Raw genomic sequence first — 19,949 nt, 5'->3', positions numbered from 1 at the left:
ACAGCTGTGACAGAACAAGGGGTGATGGTTTTAAATTAAACCAGGGTAGGTTTAGACTGGATATAAGGAAGAAATTCTTTACAACGAGGGGGGTGAAACCCTGGAACACGTTGCCCAGAGACGTAGTGGAGGCCCCATCCCTGGAAACATTCAGGACCAGGTTGGACGGGGCTCTGAGCAACCTGATTGAGTTAGCAGTGTCCTTGCTCCCTGCAGGGGGGGTTGGATTAGATGACCTCTAGGGGTCCCTTCCAACCCAAACCATGCTATTATTCTATTGAAAAAGCACTGAAAAAAGTCAAACTCACAGCTCAAGATCCGTATTCTTGCCAGAAGAAAGTCAGGGGAGGGAGGGTAAAGGTTCTAATAAGAACTGAAGACTAACTAGAAGTTAATTATTTTATGTAATATTGCTCTATTAATTAAACGTATTAGAATTACTACGACTACTACTTTCTTTGCTAGTAATGTCTACTTAAGGACAATTAGTTCAGTAGTAACATGAGAAACAGGGAACAAGCATTTGGAAGAACAGGTAAATATGGTCTTGAAACCATTATCTGTAATGCTGCTGTAAAAGCTGTAGTCCCTTTCTGTTAGACATCTCACCGGTGGTGGAGATGCACCCTTGTAATGATAGAACACATGGGAAAGATACTCGTAGAATCAGCCAGCTATAGGACAATCCCAAAACCAAAGGGAAAGTTTTTTTAATAATGGGTAATCCTCTTGGCAGACCTAGACAAACAATTCTCATGGGGACTCAAATCCCATTTTGAGGGTTTCTGCTGTTTACTGGTATGGTCCTTTCACCTAAGTCATCTGAAATACCTTGCTGGCCTTTACTGTAAGTACTGAAAAACAGGCAAAGTTTTTAAAATGCAGTCTTTTCCTCTTAAGTTCTTATTTGGTGGAATATTAAGAAACTGGATAGAGATCTATGAGAATTAGATGGCTTGTATTCTACAAAACCCAATCAGTTACATTAGAAGTCTGAGAATGTCTAGTTACTGCAGAACACTGAGAAAGCAGCTAAGACCACAATGAAGCTGTTAACCACAGTAATATTAAAGAGGAAAGTGTATGAAGAGCAATAAAAAACAGTTCAGTATGGACACCTGGAATTAAAAGGCCTGACCAAACTAGCAAAGGAGGAAATAAAAAATACTTTATACATCTCTCCCATAAGGTAGGACTAAATATATAAATTTTAACACAACAATACATGTGTCATCTTGGTGAAAAAGCAACTTGAAAACTTTACCTTGCTCCATTTTCTTTATTTTAAAGCAGCTCTTTGAAAAAATTAGGGAAGGTTCAAAGCCTTCAAAGGAAAAGGTTCCAAGCCAAACATAGCTTGGAAAATTCACCTTATGGTACAGGGTAAAAAAGGTCAGCTAATGGGACAAGAGCAAAATGTTGCCTGATCATAGTGAAAACTAATTAGTACAGAAAGACAAAACCCAGAAGTTTATCAGTCTCCCTAACAAAATATTGAAGGCCACATACTTCCTACTGGATCTATTAAAATAAAAATAAAAAAACACCAAATGAAAAGCACCACACAAGATTAACACGCCCCTGGAACAGAGCACCTAGATACTTCAATTAATTCTGCATTAGGCAGGAGATCAAAATAGACAAGGACAATTATCTCATCTAGTCTCAATCAATCAGTGAACAGCGTACTTCCAATAAAATAAAAATGGCATGATAACATACTGGATATTTTGTATTAGATACTGTAATAAAAAACTCAAGATAAATTTGGATACTTTCAAGTGTTTCTTATTTTCAGAATGATGGCATTCACACTTTTTGGGGGGCGGGGGGATAAATTGATATCATCACAAGGAAGTCCATGCTTAGGTGTCATAGGATTGGTTTCAGACAGATTTTAAAATCATTTGCATAGCACACATTTGTTAGCCCTCAAACAACCAAGCTACACAGAAGAGCCTCAGAAAGCATTTTATGCACTCAAGCATTTTATTAAGTAATCCACAGCAGACTCCTAAGGCTGTGCTGAGGATCTGAAATTCTGTCCTTAGACTGAAAAGAGCTAGTTGACCCTCCTTGCCACCAAGTTACAGGTGGAGTATAATGCTTTTCCCCAGCGGTGGTACTTTCAGACAGTCCAGGATGGACTTCCAAAACATAACAGAGGATGGAGCTGAGAGTCAGGAGATTCAGTGAGCACAAAACACAGGTACTTGGTAGCCTCCACACATTCCATGTCCATGTTTTCACAGGTATGACTTCTGTTTAGGACAGCTCACACTGGCTTCTCTTTGGCTTCATTTCTTTTTCTCATTTATTGTTCACCAAATTAGACCATTTTTATTGAGTTGCTAAGTGACTGTTCTCCTTTGGATCAACGAAATCCAGCTCTGTTTTAATTAACAGTGTTTTAAATTTACAGAGGTCTCATTTTCACAGAAATCCATAGGGGAAGTAAAACCAACTGTTATTCTAGAAATATACATTATACCTGTTTAGAGTTCTAGCTCACAAGCACAGACATAGTTTTTATAATCTTCGTTTGGATCCCTTTCATAAATATTTGTAAAACACACAATAATTTTAATGTCTTACTTTGTAGGAGGTGGAGACTAACAGATGTGCAATATTCTGAACAGCTCCATGGTTAAATAAGATTGTCTGGTGATCTGGACCCTTCAAAGGAAAACAAAATATGATTTATTTTTTTAAAAGAACATGTAAGAGGTTTCCACTATCTGCAACCTATTGTTAAATATTAAAGGTAGGTTTACTAACATCTACTTTGTAATCAGTTGACATACCAAATTTTTTTTTTTAAATAAAGCAGCCCAATTCTTATTTTTATAGCATTTGTCTTTTTCCAGTAATCATTTCCACTCTTTTCTTTAATAGGCAATGAAATGAGTTTTCACAAATGAAGAAACATGGATAGAGTACTTAGGTTTCTATTCTTCTTATTGGAAATAATTGAAAGCCCCTGATTTTCTCTACAAATCATATAAAAGATCTCCAGTTACTAATGTCTTCTTCACTGGTAATATTAAGCATTTTCAACAATTCTAACTTCAGAAAAGAATGAATTAATTCTGGAACTGTTTTCAGACAGAATGTGACAGTGCTTTCAGAACAGATTTGTATCTTCCTCCTTCAATTTATTTTAAACATATTTAGCATTAAATCTAGTCAGCCATCACCCATTTATTGACTTCAAGATCTAAGTGAACAATGGCTGATAGGTCAATATTTTTCAAAGATTTAAAAAGCATCTGGAATTAAACGCAAATACTGCATTTTGCAGTAGAAAGGTCTCAGAACTTCTGCAGTATGACAAGGCTTGACGAAGTCAGAAAAAACAACATAAAATCTCAATGGGGCCTGCAACCCTCAGTCTCTTGTGAAATCCTATCTGTGACTTACAAACATCTCTTTAGAAGTAGATTCACTACTCTAGTCTTCTTTGCATTAAGCATGGGCCATGCACAATTTAAATGCGGCTTTTAGAATGTCACAGTATTAATTATACCTTGATGCATTTTCTTGACTAATCTGCAAGTGAAGAAAGCATCTTCACTCCTTAATCTTTTGTTCAAACCCAGCTGCTTTTCTGAGCACATCTATACACCCTAGTATGTGATGTTTTCTTTTCACATTTGAGAAACAGCTGAAATCAGATACCTCTCATATTCAAAAGAACATTTTTAGAACTTCCCTTACCTCTAAGAAAAAAAAGTATAAAATTACTTTTAGATTGAACATATCTGGTGCTTTAAGAGATGCTTCAGCTGCTACTGCCACCAAGAGCTTTCTACCAAAAAATGCAATTAAAACAGCATGGTTGAAGTAGGAAAACAACTTACATTGGCACACAGAAGTGGCTGAGGCAATGATTTAAAGCCGCAGCTATGCCAGTGTTGAAGCTGAAGAACAGATATTAAAATACGTGAAAAAAATGAATGAAATTAAAGTAAAAGAAATCATATTGACCTAGATAGTTTTAGTAATTCACAAGTATTAGTGATTTTTCAATGAAATGCAGATGGTAAATTCTGTGCAAACAGGATGAATGCATGTACAGAGGTGACGCTTGGGTGTATTCTTAGTTGCATAACTAGACGTACATGACAATATCTAACCTGTACACAATGTGTTTGCACTCACCAATCCAGCTTATTTAATGCACAATCAGGTTAAGCACTAATCCATACATAGGGACAGCTTCAAATATAAATGCGAGAACCTGAGAATATAATGTACCATTCCTTTCTACTTCCAAGCAGCTCAGGCACTAATTTAACAGCAAGGCCTTTTGCTTTTGTTTCTATTTGGGTATACCAACGGAGTTCCAGGAGCCAGTCGTACTACAGTGATCTTTAGCTCCAAATATGATTAAACAACATATTTCAGAAGTAGAAATCACACTTCTTACATGATTTTCCATCATAAAATGTAAAATTTCAAGAAAGCAGTAGGATAGAACAATGTAATAATTCATTCCATAATGAAATTTTAAAAGCAGATATCTAAATGCAAATGTACCTCGGTTCATGGATCTAGCACCAGGCCTAAGATCACGTAACAAAACATTCTCAGAATGGGTTTGGGAGGAAGCTGCCTTGATTACAGGCTTTATCTTGGATCTTTCCCAGACACAAGATTTTAATTTTCAACTGGCAATGAAATTATTACTTATGCAGAGATGTCACCACATTCAAATGTAAGTTGCAGAACTGTCTTTTCAATTTATTCATACAACCAGGTGTTTGCAAATGCATACCCTATCTTTTTAATTTGACCATTAAAATAGAAAAGCTTACCTACTCACATCACTTTCTCTGGAAACAAATCAACTGCGATAGAGAGAATCTTAAAAAGTAAAATTTGACTTGCATTTTAGCATACCATGTGTATCAAACTGATTTCAGTTTACTTATTTGCTTATATGTTGATAGAATCCTGGCTCCGTATGTGAAGAACTGCATCTGCTCGCCCTGTAAATCAACACTTTCCCTTGCTTAGGATGGCTCTTCTCCAGGGTCAATGTTTTCCATCAGTTAATTTTAACTAAAAATGCAATGAGAAGCAGTAAAAGCAAGCAGCAAAAGCAGAAAACAGCAGCAGTATGCTAGGAACATGAATTAAGGATTTCCTAGCTGAAGAGAACAGGTCTGAGCTTTTCCAGGGAAATTTGAGCGGGCAAGAAAGAAACAAACCTGAGAAGCCCAACCAAACAAGACTCTGGCAAGGAAGACAAAAAATGAATGGACAAGATCTAAGCAGAGAACAGTATGCAGGAACAAGGAGGGTAAGAGCTACAATATGTCATTATTAGTTTAATGAATAAATCTATTAAGATAAAGAAAAAGAGAAATAAAAGCATCAATACTTCTTATAATTTATGCTAAGCTCTACCCAAATACAAAAGCTTATAGTAACTTATTTCTTCAGTTAAAAGTTAGAAAGCTTCTCTCATTCATGGCCTTTTGGAGGGAAGATGGAGTCTTCATTAAAAATGTAGCGAACTTTCCATATTTTTTTTTTTTTAAATTATAAGAATGTACTTTGCCTATCCATGTAAATCAGAAAAGCACCTGCAAATTCTGCTTCACTGTATTAGATGTATTTTATTACATCTGAAAATACAGGAATTGCCCTCAATAGTCAGACCTGAAACCTAAGAACTAAACAAAAAAGAAAGAAGGGGTCATTTTAGACTTTTGCTGAATAGCTGCATTTGCCTGGGCAAGAGATAAATGAGTTCTTGATCAATTTCACATTTGTGATGATCTGTTTACTCGACCTCACATATTTTCCTTTGTTATGCAGCAAATGTTTATTCTGTAAATGCAACTATTTCCTAATATGCATACCCACCACCCTGCTCTTCCTGTGCATTCATGTTTCTATCTGTTCACATAAGCAGCTTTTCCTTTCCAAAAACTTAGATTTTTCAAAACATTCACTATAAAATTTGTTCGGGAGAGATTTGGGGATAGAGGCAGTGTTCAAAACAGTATAGTGAGTTTGTAAGACCTTCCTTACTCTACTCAAGTGACTGGGCATTTGCTTTGTTAGAAATGCATTTGATATGTAAGTCACCAAGACTTAATGGAGGTACAAGGAAGTAACTCACTTGGAAAAAGATGACAATAACTGTTTTCACAGTGGATTAATTACCTGAAGTTACTCAGTTATCACACAGCCAACAGGGTTTATATTGCTACAGAGCTAACCCCCGATTGTCTAAACTGACTTTGATACCACTCTATAATCAGTCCTGTGTTATTTTTCTTGTAAGCCAACCTGGCCCTATTTTCACCTGTTCAAGCTGCTCAGCCTACTTAAGGAGACTTTCAAGGGCCACTTAAACATGAGATGCCTCAACAGTGCATTTTTCTTCTTAAAATACCAAATTCTTTTTCCAATATTAGGTATAGATCTGAACATCTTAATGTTTTCTTTAAAAAATTATATAAAAATTAGCAGCTGAGTTATATTTTTATATCACACTAACTATAGTTTTCAGTCCTCAGTTTCACTTAACAGAAGAAATGCAATTGGATGAATGTACATAAAGAACAGTCAAGGTAGAGAAAAACCACATTTTTAACAAAGGAGTAATTCAGAGTTCCAGAAGACTCATTGTAAGTGATAAGGTAGAAAGGTATTTTTCGAAGTAAATACTTACAAATACATAAATTTTCAAACTCTTCCATTTGTTAGTCAGAGATAAATACAATCCATGATATTTTAGTTTTGAACTGTTTCTAAATGGGAAAGGTGCTGTACAAAATTTCCTACACCAAATTATTTTGATACAGTTACTGTATAACCCATGGGTACAGTAGCTACCAAAAACCCACAACAATACTACAAAAAACAGTGGTGTGTGGAAACTTAGTGGGGGCGGGAGGAAATACAAAAACCTCTGTGTTTGGGGTGGGGTTGCTGCTGTTTTTAAATTAGTTTTCCCATATCAACAGAATTGCATTATATAGCAGGTTTCAGGAATGAACACGTACCTGGATAAACCTGTAACTGGTAGAGCCCAACTGGGAAGAGCATTTTTCTTCCGCTCAACCTACAGTACCTCTTAGAAAACATTTTTCTGGGTTTAAAATAGCTGTCTTGAAAGCAAATGCAAGACCTCGGCAAAGAAATGTTCACGCTGTCTAGAGACTTCCAGAGGAAAAAAAAATAAGCCTCCCAAAATATATACTGATAATAGTGAGAATTTGCCTAGATTTTTCATTTTGTTTAGAAGCCAGAGATATAAATACATATAGACACACCCTATAAGAAAACACTTATTTGCATCTTTTGTTTTACTGTAGAGATACATATATCAACCCAAATAAATCTGTCAGCAACAGTTTGGTCATTACTGTCTTAATGTTCCTGCCACAGAAGGCAGTACCATCTTACACAGCTTCTTATATGCCAGAAACACAACAAGTTGCAAACCATGTATTCTCTTTCTTACTTTGCAGCAATGTGAGAAGATCTGACATATGTACTCTTGTGTATATCGAGACCTACTGAGCAGTGCCATGAGGTGGGAGATAACTGTAGCATCCTGGAAACAAGTCAGAAAAGAAAAAAGTATTAACACTGTATTTCAGCATAGTTTCTTCACAGTTAAAAGAGTACTCCTGATTCTGCATCTCCCTTCCACTGAAACTTGTCTGGACACAGGACAAGACCACTAAAGCAGTACAAGAGAGACTTCAAGGCACAAGTGACAATTCTGAGCCAAATCCTCATGGAAAAAAATAAAAGGTCAATGCAGGTTAGGTACAAAACTTCTGGGATTTGTCTCCAGAATCTTTACTTTGTGAGAAAACAATAAAAGAATGGGGGGAAAAAACATACCAACTACAAACATGGTCACTGAAAGCAATTACTCTAGGAATTGTGTTAGTATTTTCTTACTGAAAGTGTGATTTACTTACCTTTTCATTTCAGCTCTGAGTAGAAGAGAGCAGGGAGGGGAACAAGGTGCCAGACTGAACAATGTACAGTCCACCTTGAATTCTGTGGCACTCACTTTCTAACCAATTAACATGGGGTAGTAACTTCCTTTGTCTTTAAGTCAAGCACATGATATTGACACTATTAGTATGCATGACACTAATGACAGAATTCCAAATAAATCAGCAAAAGAAAATCATTATACTGAAGTTCCCTTCTGAGAACATACCCAGTTACTTAAGCTCTGTGGTAAACAAAATTACAATATTTTAAAGCTTTCAGTTACTTTTACCAGTATATTTTAGTAGCAGCCACTGCAGTAATATTAAAAGAAACACTTATTTTATTTTGGAAAGGTGATAAACTAAATTACTTCTATGAGACAAAGGGTGCTGAACAGAGGAGATGAAAGACTGAATGAGTCTTCCTTTCCAAAGAACTTAGGCTATATCGACCCTATACAAGTAAGTCAGACTCTTTGTTTTACCTGCAGGGGAATGATAAATTGCAACTCTCTGACTAGGGAGAGGTGGATTAAAATTAGAGCAGAATCTTCATGCTCCTCAGGTACTTTTATAGTAATGAAAGTAGCACTAGCTGGATTGTTTTAATGACTATAGCTGTTTGTGAAAAGTTTTATTTCCCAATTACTTGGGAAATTTCCAATTGTACTTTTTTATATTAATAAAATAAACATGTATAAGTCTCTCCTACTTGTACACGTATTTAACATTAGGCAAAGCTTTGCAATACCTATTTTTTAATATTTTGTTTTACATATATTTAATATTTATGTATATGTTCATATATATGTGTGCGTGTATATAAATATATAAAGTTTAGCAGACTAGTTTTAGAAAGCTTTGTTGCCAACAATCCAGCCTTCTTATTCTCAACAGAAAACAATAGGACAACAGAGCCAAGAAACAGAGAGAATAAAAACAACTTGTTTCTACTGCTTGTTTCTCAGTAAACGTGAAGGATCAATGTGCAACATTTGCCATTTCAGCATCCTATAGAGAGAAAGTTACTTACTAGAAATCGGAGTTCTTCCAGGTACACCAGCCATATATCCATGCTCATTGCACACTTACGTGCATAGGAAAAGCAAGGGACAAACTATTCTAAGCAGTATTCTTAGGGTCTGGTCAGCAGGAGCTGCATCTAATTTTCTGCCTTTACACATGACATATCTACAAACACATCCATCTCTTTGCAACTTCAGAAGGAACTTTTCCAAAGGCCTGCAAGGAACTGGGTTTGTTGCAGGGCAATAGAGGACATTAAATCCACAAGTATGCTGAAATAATGCTGATGGCCATAACCATAACGAAGCGTCTCTTGACTCTCCCTGACAGAGGTAAGCCTGCAGTGGTATGTAAACTGAGCGGGTACAGGGGTTTGGGCACACGCCAAGCAGAGCAGCAAACTTCCATGAGAAACCAAACAGAAGCAGCTAACAGGCCAACCTCGTTCTCAAGAAAAGCGTGTTACAATCTTACAAAGTCACAGCAGGTCCCCCAAACCTCTAAGTGCCTCTTTCTTTGAGTTAAAGCAAAACAAACTGACAATATGCCCAGGACTCCTCTGTGGTTTAACTCATTTGACCCATTCAAACACTTTCTTGCCATTTTCTGTAAGTCTTTGGCAGCTGAAAACATCAAGCCACAAACGTGTTCAACACAACACACATATATATATATATATATGCGCTAAGAGGCTTAAAGCACACCTTAGACAAAACAACCAAGAAGTCAGGAGGGTAGGGGGAAATGAGACACCTCAGGATGCAGAGGCAGTAAAGCTTAAAAAAAAGGAGTTTCAAAATTTAAGATGCAAGACCTGAAATATCCTGCAGAGAGATCACCGACTAGGTAATCTGGCTTATTTCAAAAATTGCAACTAGAAGGATGTAAATGTTGGTCTAAAAGTCTAACAAAATTGATAGAGATAATGCTCTTGCCAAAGATAAGAGGTACAAGAAGTCACAACTAAAGAAATATATGCAGAGTGAGCAGAGTGTAAAAAATCTACACCAGCTCAGTAATCCTTAGCCAGAAGAGATCCCCATGAGCTAAAAAGGATTCAAACTGTCGCTATTGAAGAAGCATAGACACAATGTTCCCTAGTGTTAGTAGCATGTGTTTTTCTATCTACATGATCTAGAAAACCACAGAACATTGCAAGCTTTGGGGACGTCAGCAAGCAGAAAACCTGGTGGGGTGGGGGGGAGAAAACACATCCTGTTTTGGTCTCTTCCACCAAATAGGTGGGGTTCTAATTTATAAGCACCCACTATTATAAAGTGCTTTATAACTGTATTTTGTCCTTCCCTTAAATTTGGTTTTCTCTCAGCTAAAAAGGAAATTCTGCATAAGAATTTAGAGATGTCAGTATCCATGCAGGTTCTTAGGGAGAAAAAGAAAGCCAGAAGAGTAGCAGCTAATTTATTTGCTAAATCACAGGTGACTAGCTTGCAAACAGATTTGACCTTTGCATCATTCAGGTAATTCTTACAGACCACTCCGTGCGGCTGTCTTGTCTACAGAGAGATATTGGCAGGTACAGATCTGCATTTCTGCCAGGCAATGAATACCATTCACTCGCGTGATCCGCCGCCTTTATCACATCTGGCTACTGAATACTGGTGCCAACTCTGAAGTGGTGCTGTAAAAGGCTATAGGACTTTCCCTCCTTCCCTCAAGCTGGTAGAAAGGCTTTGTGTCTTGTTTTATTTTTAAACTTGAACTGGTGGAATTTCTTATGAAAATCAGATTTCAGTAAAAATACACAAGAATAAGATTTAGAGTATTCTTCATTAACTAAGAAAGCATTTGAAATCTATAAAAAGTGCAAGAAGGCAAGCTTTGTATCAGGAACCACTGGAAATATACCTGAAGCTAGAGAAGTGGAGATTTCTGATGCTATCTTTCACATATTCTACTACAACACATCTTCCCATATCCTTGCTTTTATCTCTAAACTATTAATAAAAATACATTGCTTTCATCTTTGCATAAAGCAATTATTCAGTTAAACTCTTTTACTCAACACAGACAAATGCATCTATATACCTGTATCTAACACCAGTGAAGGAACTAACAAACTTTTATTTCACGTCCTAGCCAGTGGCATCGCCATGCAATAGTTGAGTTCCACCTAAAACTTCAACAATATTAATCACATGAGTAGTTTTGGCTGCAGTTCGATTGACTGGAAAGTTTTGATAAAGATGTAAGTGGACAGAAATTGAGCCTCTAACTGTTTGGAAGCTCTACTATAAAGTTATAGAAATGGAAATGGCCCAGAGTGATTTGGGTAAGATGACATTTTACTGACCACTGGGGCATCATAGCCCAATGGCAAATTCCTGGACAGAAAGGTCTTCATATTGGATGATGAAAAGCATTTTAATTTAGCATTTGTGAGACTGGGCTGTTCCAAAACCAAACATTCTGACAGGGCATTTCTGGTGTCACTGTGACCCCAGTGATGATCTTCTATAAAGGGTTAATGAATCCTTGCAATCCACAGAGTAAGGGTTCCCCAAAATTATACCAATACATAAAGAACTGTATTATTACATACTCTGGACTATAAAAGGATATGTTTGAGAAGCAATTCTTTGGAGTTATCTTTTATACACTTTCTCATTTTGTTTCATCAAATCAAAAATTTTGTGGGTATGAAAAGGTTAAAAACTCTTGTAAAGTCACAAGAGTCCTTCCTCAATACTTGTGAGAAAATTATTTTAATTTTGCCCCTTGATTTTGCCAGAATATACCCAACTTCTATAATAATTTTGGTATGTTTATCAGAAAAGAATCTAGAAAGAGTAAAGAGCTGCGTGGACATTACTGACTTCCAACTAAATAAAATAGTAATTACGTGTCAATATGAGGCTACGTAATTCCAGGGTTTTTTGTATCTAAGTAACCAAGCATCTTTCTAGAAACCCTAGTAAGTGACACGGAGTCTACATTCTTAATTTGTAGTTAAAACAATGAGATTCACAAATCCATTAAAATTCTGTCTGCTAACAAAGACTAGTTCTGGGCAACTTATGACAAATATCTATACAACACATGGATTGTAACAAAATTACTGCCCATCCAAAGAGAATTCAGGAAGAGAGAAGTAACAGAGTTGCATTTACCTGCCTGGATGCCAATACCTGCCAATTTTCTTCATATTCCTTTTTAACATTGAAACAAAATCTGCAAGATCTTTTCTTAAAATATTTCTTTGTAACAGAGGATTATTATTCTGGAAAAAGTGAGATTTCTGAAACTTCATTCCTCATTGTCTCAACAGCAGGGAGAAACTCATCTGACTGCAGTGCCTTCATTCTCCAAGCTTCCTGTAAGGACAGACATTCACAGCAGAGAATGTACCTGCTACCCGTCCCTTCCTTCAAAAGGCCAGCACAGTAGCCAGACAGCAATTTCTCAATAAAATTCTACCTGGGTCCCACTGAGGAAGGAAAATGGGATCACAACTGAGAACATCTGTAAGGAAACATGCAGAATGCCTTCATGAGCTGGAAAGGTTTTCTGCCACTGAAACCATTCTTCTTGTTTTAAACAGAATAGCAGGAGCTGAAGCAACAGGCTATCAGTCAAACTGGCTTTGACTTAGCGCTTGAATCTATTCAGCAAGCCAAAACGCAACTCAGGAACCAACTTTTCAGAAGTCTTCTCCAGAACTGCTGGACAAGAACGAAGCGCTATTGACAAACCTAGTCTCTTACCTTTCAGAACAGGACCTGATAAAGGCAGAACTTGAGAGGCTGCTGAATAAGCCCTTTCATTCATTCAAGATCTGAAGCTATATGGAAATGGCAGCAGTCTCCCTGGAGCTGTTGTGATCAGAAACAAAGAAGGAGCAGGGTGGCTAAAAGAGAACTTAAAGTTCTTCCTATTATTCTCAATGTCATAAAAGTGAGTGTCTGCCATAAAGTGTTGATTAGGCCCATAATTACTACTTTAATTGCAAAGACAACTTCTCAACTGCTGCCACATGAAACGCAGTTTGCAGCAGCGGGTGTTGTGGCTGTACCTTCCAAAAGATAGGAGAAACATCTCTTCTTTTCAAAGGATCTGCATTTATTACTTTTCAAAGCATGGGTTTGGGTATTCCCACAAGAGAAGCAAAAAAGAAGCTCATTTGCAGAAATAGGACCTTAAGCACAGTCATAAAATATTTAACTTTCAGGTGTCCAGCTGAAATGGGAGACTGGAAAATGGGTATTACAGTTGAAACTAAAGAACAAGAACATCCTCACCAGATGATAGCTTCCTGTGCTATGGTTGATTAAGGGACATCACATTTGCCTGAATAAGGAATGGGGCAGCAGAGTTTTTATGTCACTGTTGTGCAGCACAGAAAGCAAAGGATGAAAGAGAAAATCCAGTATCTTAGACATATTGTTCCCGCAATGCTAGTGGTAATTTATATGCTAATACTGGCTCTTTCCCATTACTGTACATACTCTTCCACTTCCTCTCCAAGATACCAAATCTCTCCTCCAAACAGGGAGCAATTAATAGTCTCTATTGAGCACTGATCCCCAGGAACAGGCATGAATTGTTAATGGAGACAATCGCCTCAAGCCCTGACTTTGGATGCTGAAAGCAGAAAGCAGATGCCCCTGAGGAGACTCTGAGAGACCGACTTGGGGGAATCTGGGAGCATGAAGTGGAGTTAAAGGAAGGAACAGACACACAAAGAGGAAACTCTCAGATGACTCAAGAGAGGTCCCTTCAGTGGTCACACATACAATCTGCACTGAGGGTTCCCTTGCTGAACAATTAAGAAAACAACTGGAAAAAAAGGCCGTGAACAGTGGAGGACAAAGCTGGTTGATTATCTACACATACTAAATACAAGGGTAAGCTGTGAAGAGCTGCAGAAAGACTTCATGAAATGGACTAACCAGAACATAAAATTCAGAATAGGTGTATGGCAAAATTGAGTCCATGGAAAACAAGTTTACATACCTATTTCTGGAATGAAAAATGTAAGAAATCATTAGAAAAGGAATAGAGAACAAAACAAATCATTACAGCACTGCATAACAACTAGACAAAAATCATGAAGACAATCTGTTGAGGACTATTAACACACAAAAATTGTCTCTAGTAATGACAGACACCTGAACTGTAGAGGAAGTATGAAATCAGAGGCCAGCTGTGCCTTCTCTATCAGCATCAACTCTTCCTGAGCAAACGACAGTCATCCCTTTGAGTGGTGGGACCAGAGTGGTTAGCACTGTGGGCTCCCAATTACCCTCAGAAGTTGGACCTGCTCGGTGACGTCCAGCCAGCAGACTGGTGCAATGCTACCCTTTTCCTAGCAGAAAGAGATTGCTGGTACAGCACAGTTTCCATGCCACAACTTGCCTCATCCCTTACACCAGGACAAAGGAGGAGGGAAGAGTGCAAACCCTTCTTTTCCCTCCTTCCAAGTAAGAGACAGCAACCGAGTTCAGGCAAAGCCTTTTGTGTCTAAGCCACCAAGAGACAGCACTACCTTCAGACAGGGCTCCACATCAATGGCTTTGCCCAGTCACCTTAACAAGGTCAGCACCAGTAGCCTTATTGCACACATGCTGCAAGCTGAACTCAAGATTATAGAATCATAGAATCATAGCATCTTCTATCCTCTGTCAGTTAACTGTGAATCACACATACATTAACTAAAAGCAGAGAAATTGTGGAGGTGAATCTCTTGCACATAAAGTACAAAAACTAAGCAAGCACCCTCACATCTGGAGTGGCAGGACAGTGTCGGATAAAATTTTAAGTTTCAGAAACTAACTTTGCCAATATAGCTGTAATAATAGTATCTGTAAATACCATTTAGAGACAGCTCTTACTCCTTAAGATTGCACACAAGCCTGAAAATTTTAGGTTTTTTTTTTTAATCAGTGTCCTACCTTGTTGACCATCTCACAGCAAATCTTGCTATAAATGTTAGGTGCACCAGGTGCCTTAAATGTAGGTGAGAAATGCTAACACTGTTGGTCAAACAAGTCCTCATTACTACTGCAGGCAACAAGAGCTTTCACTCCCACCAACTCTACAGATTTTGAAAAGACATAATAATCTGCTTGCAACTTACTGTGTATAGTAGATCCTCTGGAGTTACAGGACTGATGAAAATGGTACGGAGACATCGCAGGCAAGCTTCAATAAACTTCAAATCTGGCAACAGCAATCCTATGAATACAGACAAAAACTACTGTTCAATTTCATTATCTTTGCTGATTTTAGTACTTTAGGAACATTTACTGACATAAATCCATTAAGGGAAAAAGTACCTTGCAATAAGGCTGGGATAATATGGCAGTCTAGTAGGGATTTGACATTATTCTCTGTACCCATTGCAAGGCTTCCGAGGACCACTGCGCATTCTGTTCTCAGTTCTGTGCTGGAGGTTTCTTGCTGAAGTAAATACAGCAACCTGGAAATAGAATTATTTTTGGAGGAAAATTCAGATGGAAGAGAACTTTTAAGTCTAGTAAAAAAAAGAAAAAAAAATCTGAATCCTACTATGTAAAGATGATTAAGTCCTCAATAGAAAGATGAAGACTGAACAAAAGAGTAAGATGAACACTTTATTCATAAGAACCTTTTTACACTGTGTGTTCCTAAACAGGTTTTACTTGCTATTATGGTAGAAAGATACCACACTGTTTTATCTAAAAACTTAGTGTCACAGTACTGATATCCGGGATGAGGTCTTTCAGGATACCAGGAAGATCCCAAATTTCAATTAAAGGAAACGAGTCAGCAGTTTGACGTCAATGGGAAAGGGAACCTCATGCATCTCCCCTAACACCTAGGGACATGATTACCACTATCGTGATGGTTATCATCTTTGGCAGTGATTTCTTCTGGGTCATGGTTGCAAAATAATTCCATCATCAAGCGCAAGCATGGGGGTGGAGAGTAACCCGAGTTTTAAACACTGAGAAATTATCACATATGAACATAAAGCAAGCCCAGAAGTTTTACGTGCAGGAAATGAGCTGAACTGTAGCTAAACAGGATCACTTCAAGCCTAAAACACATCTTGCCAAATGTGTACCTTGGGTCTCAATCAATTTGAATTCTTTATACTGTATCAAGATATCCCAGAGCCCCTTTGAACATATTTTAGTTTACATCAGTAGCACCTGAATCACAGCAGAGGTCACCGAACCCTTTCAGTCTAAATCTGAGTCATACAAAGATTCCTACCTCACATCAGCACAGAAGATAATCACTTTAAGATTCAAATGGTTTATAAGCTTAAAATGAAAACTTTAAATAAGGGCTCCCACATTACATACAAGTCTGAACAAAACTATAACAGGTAAGATGACTTGGACACTGAGATACAATTCTCTCTGTAAATGCAACATACATGGTCACTTTTCTAGGTTTACTGAGATAAGATAGAAATATTCTCAATTTAGTAATGCGCTACACTGTCTAGTTTGAAAAGGTCTCTCCTAACGCCAGGCAATATACTGAAGCCTCCTCTAGGGGCAAAAAGGATCGAAAAGCCAGCATCTACCCCACTGCTGAAGGGGACAGAAGTAGTTACTTGGGTAAGCAGATCGCTGAACAAACGCCCCAAAAAGCTGACTTCCTAAATCAAAGGCAAGGGAAAAAATAACCAGAAACACAGTAACCAAATGCAATTTAGGTACATGGGACTGGAAAAGGCCACCAAGGGAAGTGCAAGCACCCCACTACAGACAGTAACACAGAAGAGCACCTTTAACACATGCTCTAAATGTTTCCCACTTACATAAGGCAGAAATTTCTTCTTAGAACACCCTATTATTTGAAGCGTAAAGTAAAAGGCCAGACACAACTATGGCATGTCACTGGAAAAAAGCTATGAGATCAAAGGTGTCTTCAATACTTATAAGCAGTGCATTCAATGCATAAAATTCAGACTATCCCAGGCAGCAGAAAATTTACTTTTTACTCTTGGAGAAGGAGAACAGCAAAATAATCCCCTGGTGTTACCTAACAACCTGTTTGGATGAAATATTTTCTGATTGTGAATCTGCTTTGCTCTAGACGCAGGTTTGACGGCAGCCAGAAAGCAGAGGTACACTAGTATCACTCAAAGCACACTTGTATCCTTTTTGAGATGTAGCTAATCTCATGGTAGAAAACAGCTCCAACACATGAACACATACTAAGGAGATTAAATATAATTGCTTCCCAAACACAAACACAACAGTTGAAATGTGACACAAAATGAATGTGCGAGGTGCAAGCAACCCCAAAAGCACAGGTATCTTTTCTCCTTTCAACTTCTGTTGGATTTAAAGGATCAGACTGGCATAAATTCAGAACGGCATAGATTTCCAGAATCATTGCCATTTTGTTTAATCCACTCCTTCCAAAAACTTATCAAAGGTATTCAGGTTCTTTGTCCCTGCTTATCTGTTATCTGAAAGGCCATTTATTCCTGATGTTTAGAAACCTCTTCTAATTTCTTGTATAAATCTATTCCTGACTAATTTACATCAATTTGGTATTACACACATATTATCCTTTCATTTGTATAATTCTTCTCATTACTTACAGCAACCAACTAACAGTCCTGAGGCACTTTGGCCCAGACTGCCCACATGGCTCACTGGAGCTGAACTGCTGTTTGTTCTTCTTTTTACTGTAGGTCCCTTTAATACCGACAGAGCAAGCTAGGTGAAAAAGGCTCAGATAGTCAGTTATTCCACAAAAGCATATCTCGCACACCATTTGTGCAAACTCAAAAAATAACTATACCTCTATTATTGGTTTCTGGAAAAGGAACAGAAATTATACTGAAGGCAATTAAATTACATGTTTCTAAAGCTACAAATTCTGGTACTATATTCTTTGAGGTATCAGCTGCGCTATGTTCAAGGTAAAGATTAGTGCTGTTTCTGAAAGACTACAAAAGAAGCAAGATGCATAATCAATGTTATGCAAAATCATCAGAAAGGAAAAAAGGCATTCTACTTCCAATCCAAATGGGACAGAATAACCTTGCATTACTATTACTTCTTTACGGACTGCTGTTTTTGTTCTCTGCCTTCTAGATCAGGTAAGGATAGCCAGGAAGTAGAAGCTTCCTTGGTAATATGCAAATGCACTGCATGATCCCAGCTAAAATTCATCCTTGGAAAGCTGTTAAGTTTTTTTATGGACACTGAGCTACTACATAGAAAGTGCAATCTCATCTACTGTTCTAACTCTGATTGACATTCATGAACTGCCATGAAAAATCCCTTATGGTAGGAAATAATTTGACAGGAATTACCATGAGCAGATCAGAAGATCAGTTAATTTATTGCATTAACCTATACAGCTGTTTTATTTTAACACCAAAGACTTGACTTTTCTTGACCCTTCTAACTTACACACATACATTCTGTAAGCTAGCACTGCGGAACAGTTTTCAACATGTTCTATTTGTAACTTCACTGCTAGAAACAGTTATGTATCTTCTATAGTCTGTATCACTTCACAGCAAAATTTAAACTTTTCCCCCCAGTATTTAAAAAGCAAGCTGAAAGATTTGACTTTTAAAGAGTAAGCAATTTAGAAAACATACTGACAACTACCCAGACCAGTTAAGAACAGAAATCAGCAACATACATGCGGTCTTTCATCTCTGCATGAGGAGTAAAGAATAAAAAGTTTTAAGTCTGTTAACAACACAATTTAGCTTCAGGTATAAGTAGTTTATTAAAAGTTACTTTTTACAATTATTTTAAATGATACAGTACATGATATTAGTAATTTTAGTAAGACTTAAGGCACTTGATTCCTACTGTTTTCACTATGCTTTCTCAGCCTGCATGCACAGAACAAACATGCCATCAGGCAACATAAAACAGATTCCAAAGTGGGAATAAAAGGCTCCATTTTTCCTAAATCCTCAACCTTACCCCAAGACAAGTTTTGGCAGCATGCTGTACGTTGGGTTAGTTTTTGAGGACTAAGCTGAGTAATACGTTTCAGAGCGACAGGGCAAAGACAACTGGCCATAAGCATCTGTTCCCTTCCCATGAGAAAGGTCTCACGTACATGCTGTTACTGACAACTTGGGAAATATGCTGAGCTTCATTTCAGAATTATCTGAAGGAATACTGTTACAGAAAAATACCTGTTCTTAGATTAGACTATTTAAGATCCCCAAGCCCCACACCCCCAACCAAGAAACCCCCCCAAACAAGAATCAAGACTAAACCATTCCTCTCATTGATTATTTTCTAGCCAACTTAGCAAGCCATTCAACGAGCTTTTCAGACATGGAGTTGTCTGGGGAATACTAGGAGAGTCCTCTGATGTAAGTGTTAGCATGTATGGAACTAATTAAAAAATGTCAGTAACAGTCACTTTTTTTAAAAAAAACCAAAACAAAACAACTTTCACTAACCTAGATGTCAGTTTGGACATGTAAGAGTATGTCCTTCCATTTTCACTACGAAGTCCTTAAAACCTGCTCTGAGACGCATCTTCCCCATACAGACCACACCAATAACCTTCCCTTGATTATTAAAGGCTTCAACAAATAATCTGTTCCTTGTATCCAGAAATGTTCAGTCATAAAATCATAGAATCGTTTAGGTTGGAAAAGACCTTTAAAATCATCAAGTCCAACCGTTACCCTAACACTGCCATCCCACCACTAAACCCTGTCCCTAAGCACCTCGTCCGTCCAGCTTTTAAATCCCTCCAGGGATGGGGGACTCAACCCCTGCCCTGGGCAGCCCCTTCCAGCGCTTGACAGCCCTTGCGGGGAAGGAATTTTTCCCTATGTCCAACCTAAACCTGCCCTGGCACAACTTGAGCCCATTTCCCCTCGTCCCATTGCCCATTCCCTGGGAGCAGAGACCGACCCCCCTGGCTCCCCCCTCCTCTCAGGCAGTTGTAGGGAGCAATAAGGGCTCCCCTCAGCCTCCTCTTCTCCAGGCTGAACAC

General features: G+C 37.9%; 1 protein-coding gene across 8 annotated transcripts in view; it reads right to left on the bottom strand.

The window, feature by feature from the left end:
* Positions 1 to 19,949, bottom strand: part of ARMC8 (armadillo repeat containing 8) — a 78,579-nt gene that overhangs the window by 31,039 nt on the left and 27,591 nt on the right. For 6 of the 8 annotated variants that reach the window (XR_004842734.1, XM_035900074.1, XM_035900077.1 and 3 more), the window contains 5 exons: positions 15,293 to 15,435; positions 15,094 to 15,191; positions 7,484 to 7,576; positions 3,861 to 3,920; positions 2,596 to 2,676 (listed from right to left, as the gene is read on the bottom strand). Coding sequence is in view for 7 of the 8 variants with exons in the window: in XM_035900074.1 (XP_035755967.1) it covers positions 2,596 to 2,676; positions 3,861 to 3,920; positions 7,484 to 7,576; positions 15,094 to 15,191; positions 15,293 to 15,435 (475 nt within the window). In the remaining variant the exon portion in view is untranslated. The remainder of the gene's footprint in view (positions 1 to 2,595; positions 2,677 to 3,860; positions 3,921 to 7,483; positions 7,577 to 15,093; positions 15,192 to 15,292; positions 15,436 to 19,949) is intronic. The other 2 variants (XM_035900072.1, XM_035900076.1) reach the window with 2 other exon arrangements.

Source organism: Egretta garzetta, unplaced genomic scaffold (genome assembly GCF_000687185.1).
Source record: "Egretta garzetta isolate BGI_Z169 unplaced genomic scaffold, ASM68718v1 scaffold448, whole genome shotgun sequence".
Classification (NCBI taxonomy): Eukaryota; Metazoa; Chordata; class Aves; order Pelecaniformes; family Ardeidae; genus Egretta; species Egretta garzetta.
This window is presented reverse-complemented; position numbering and strand designations above follow the sequence as displayed.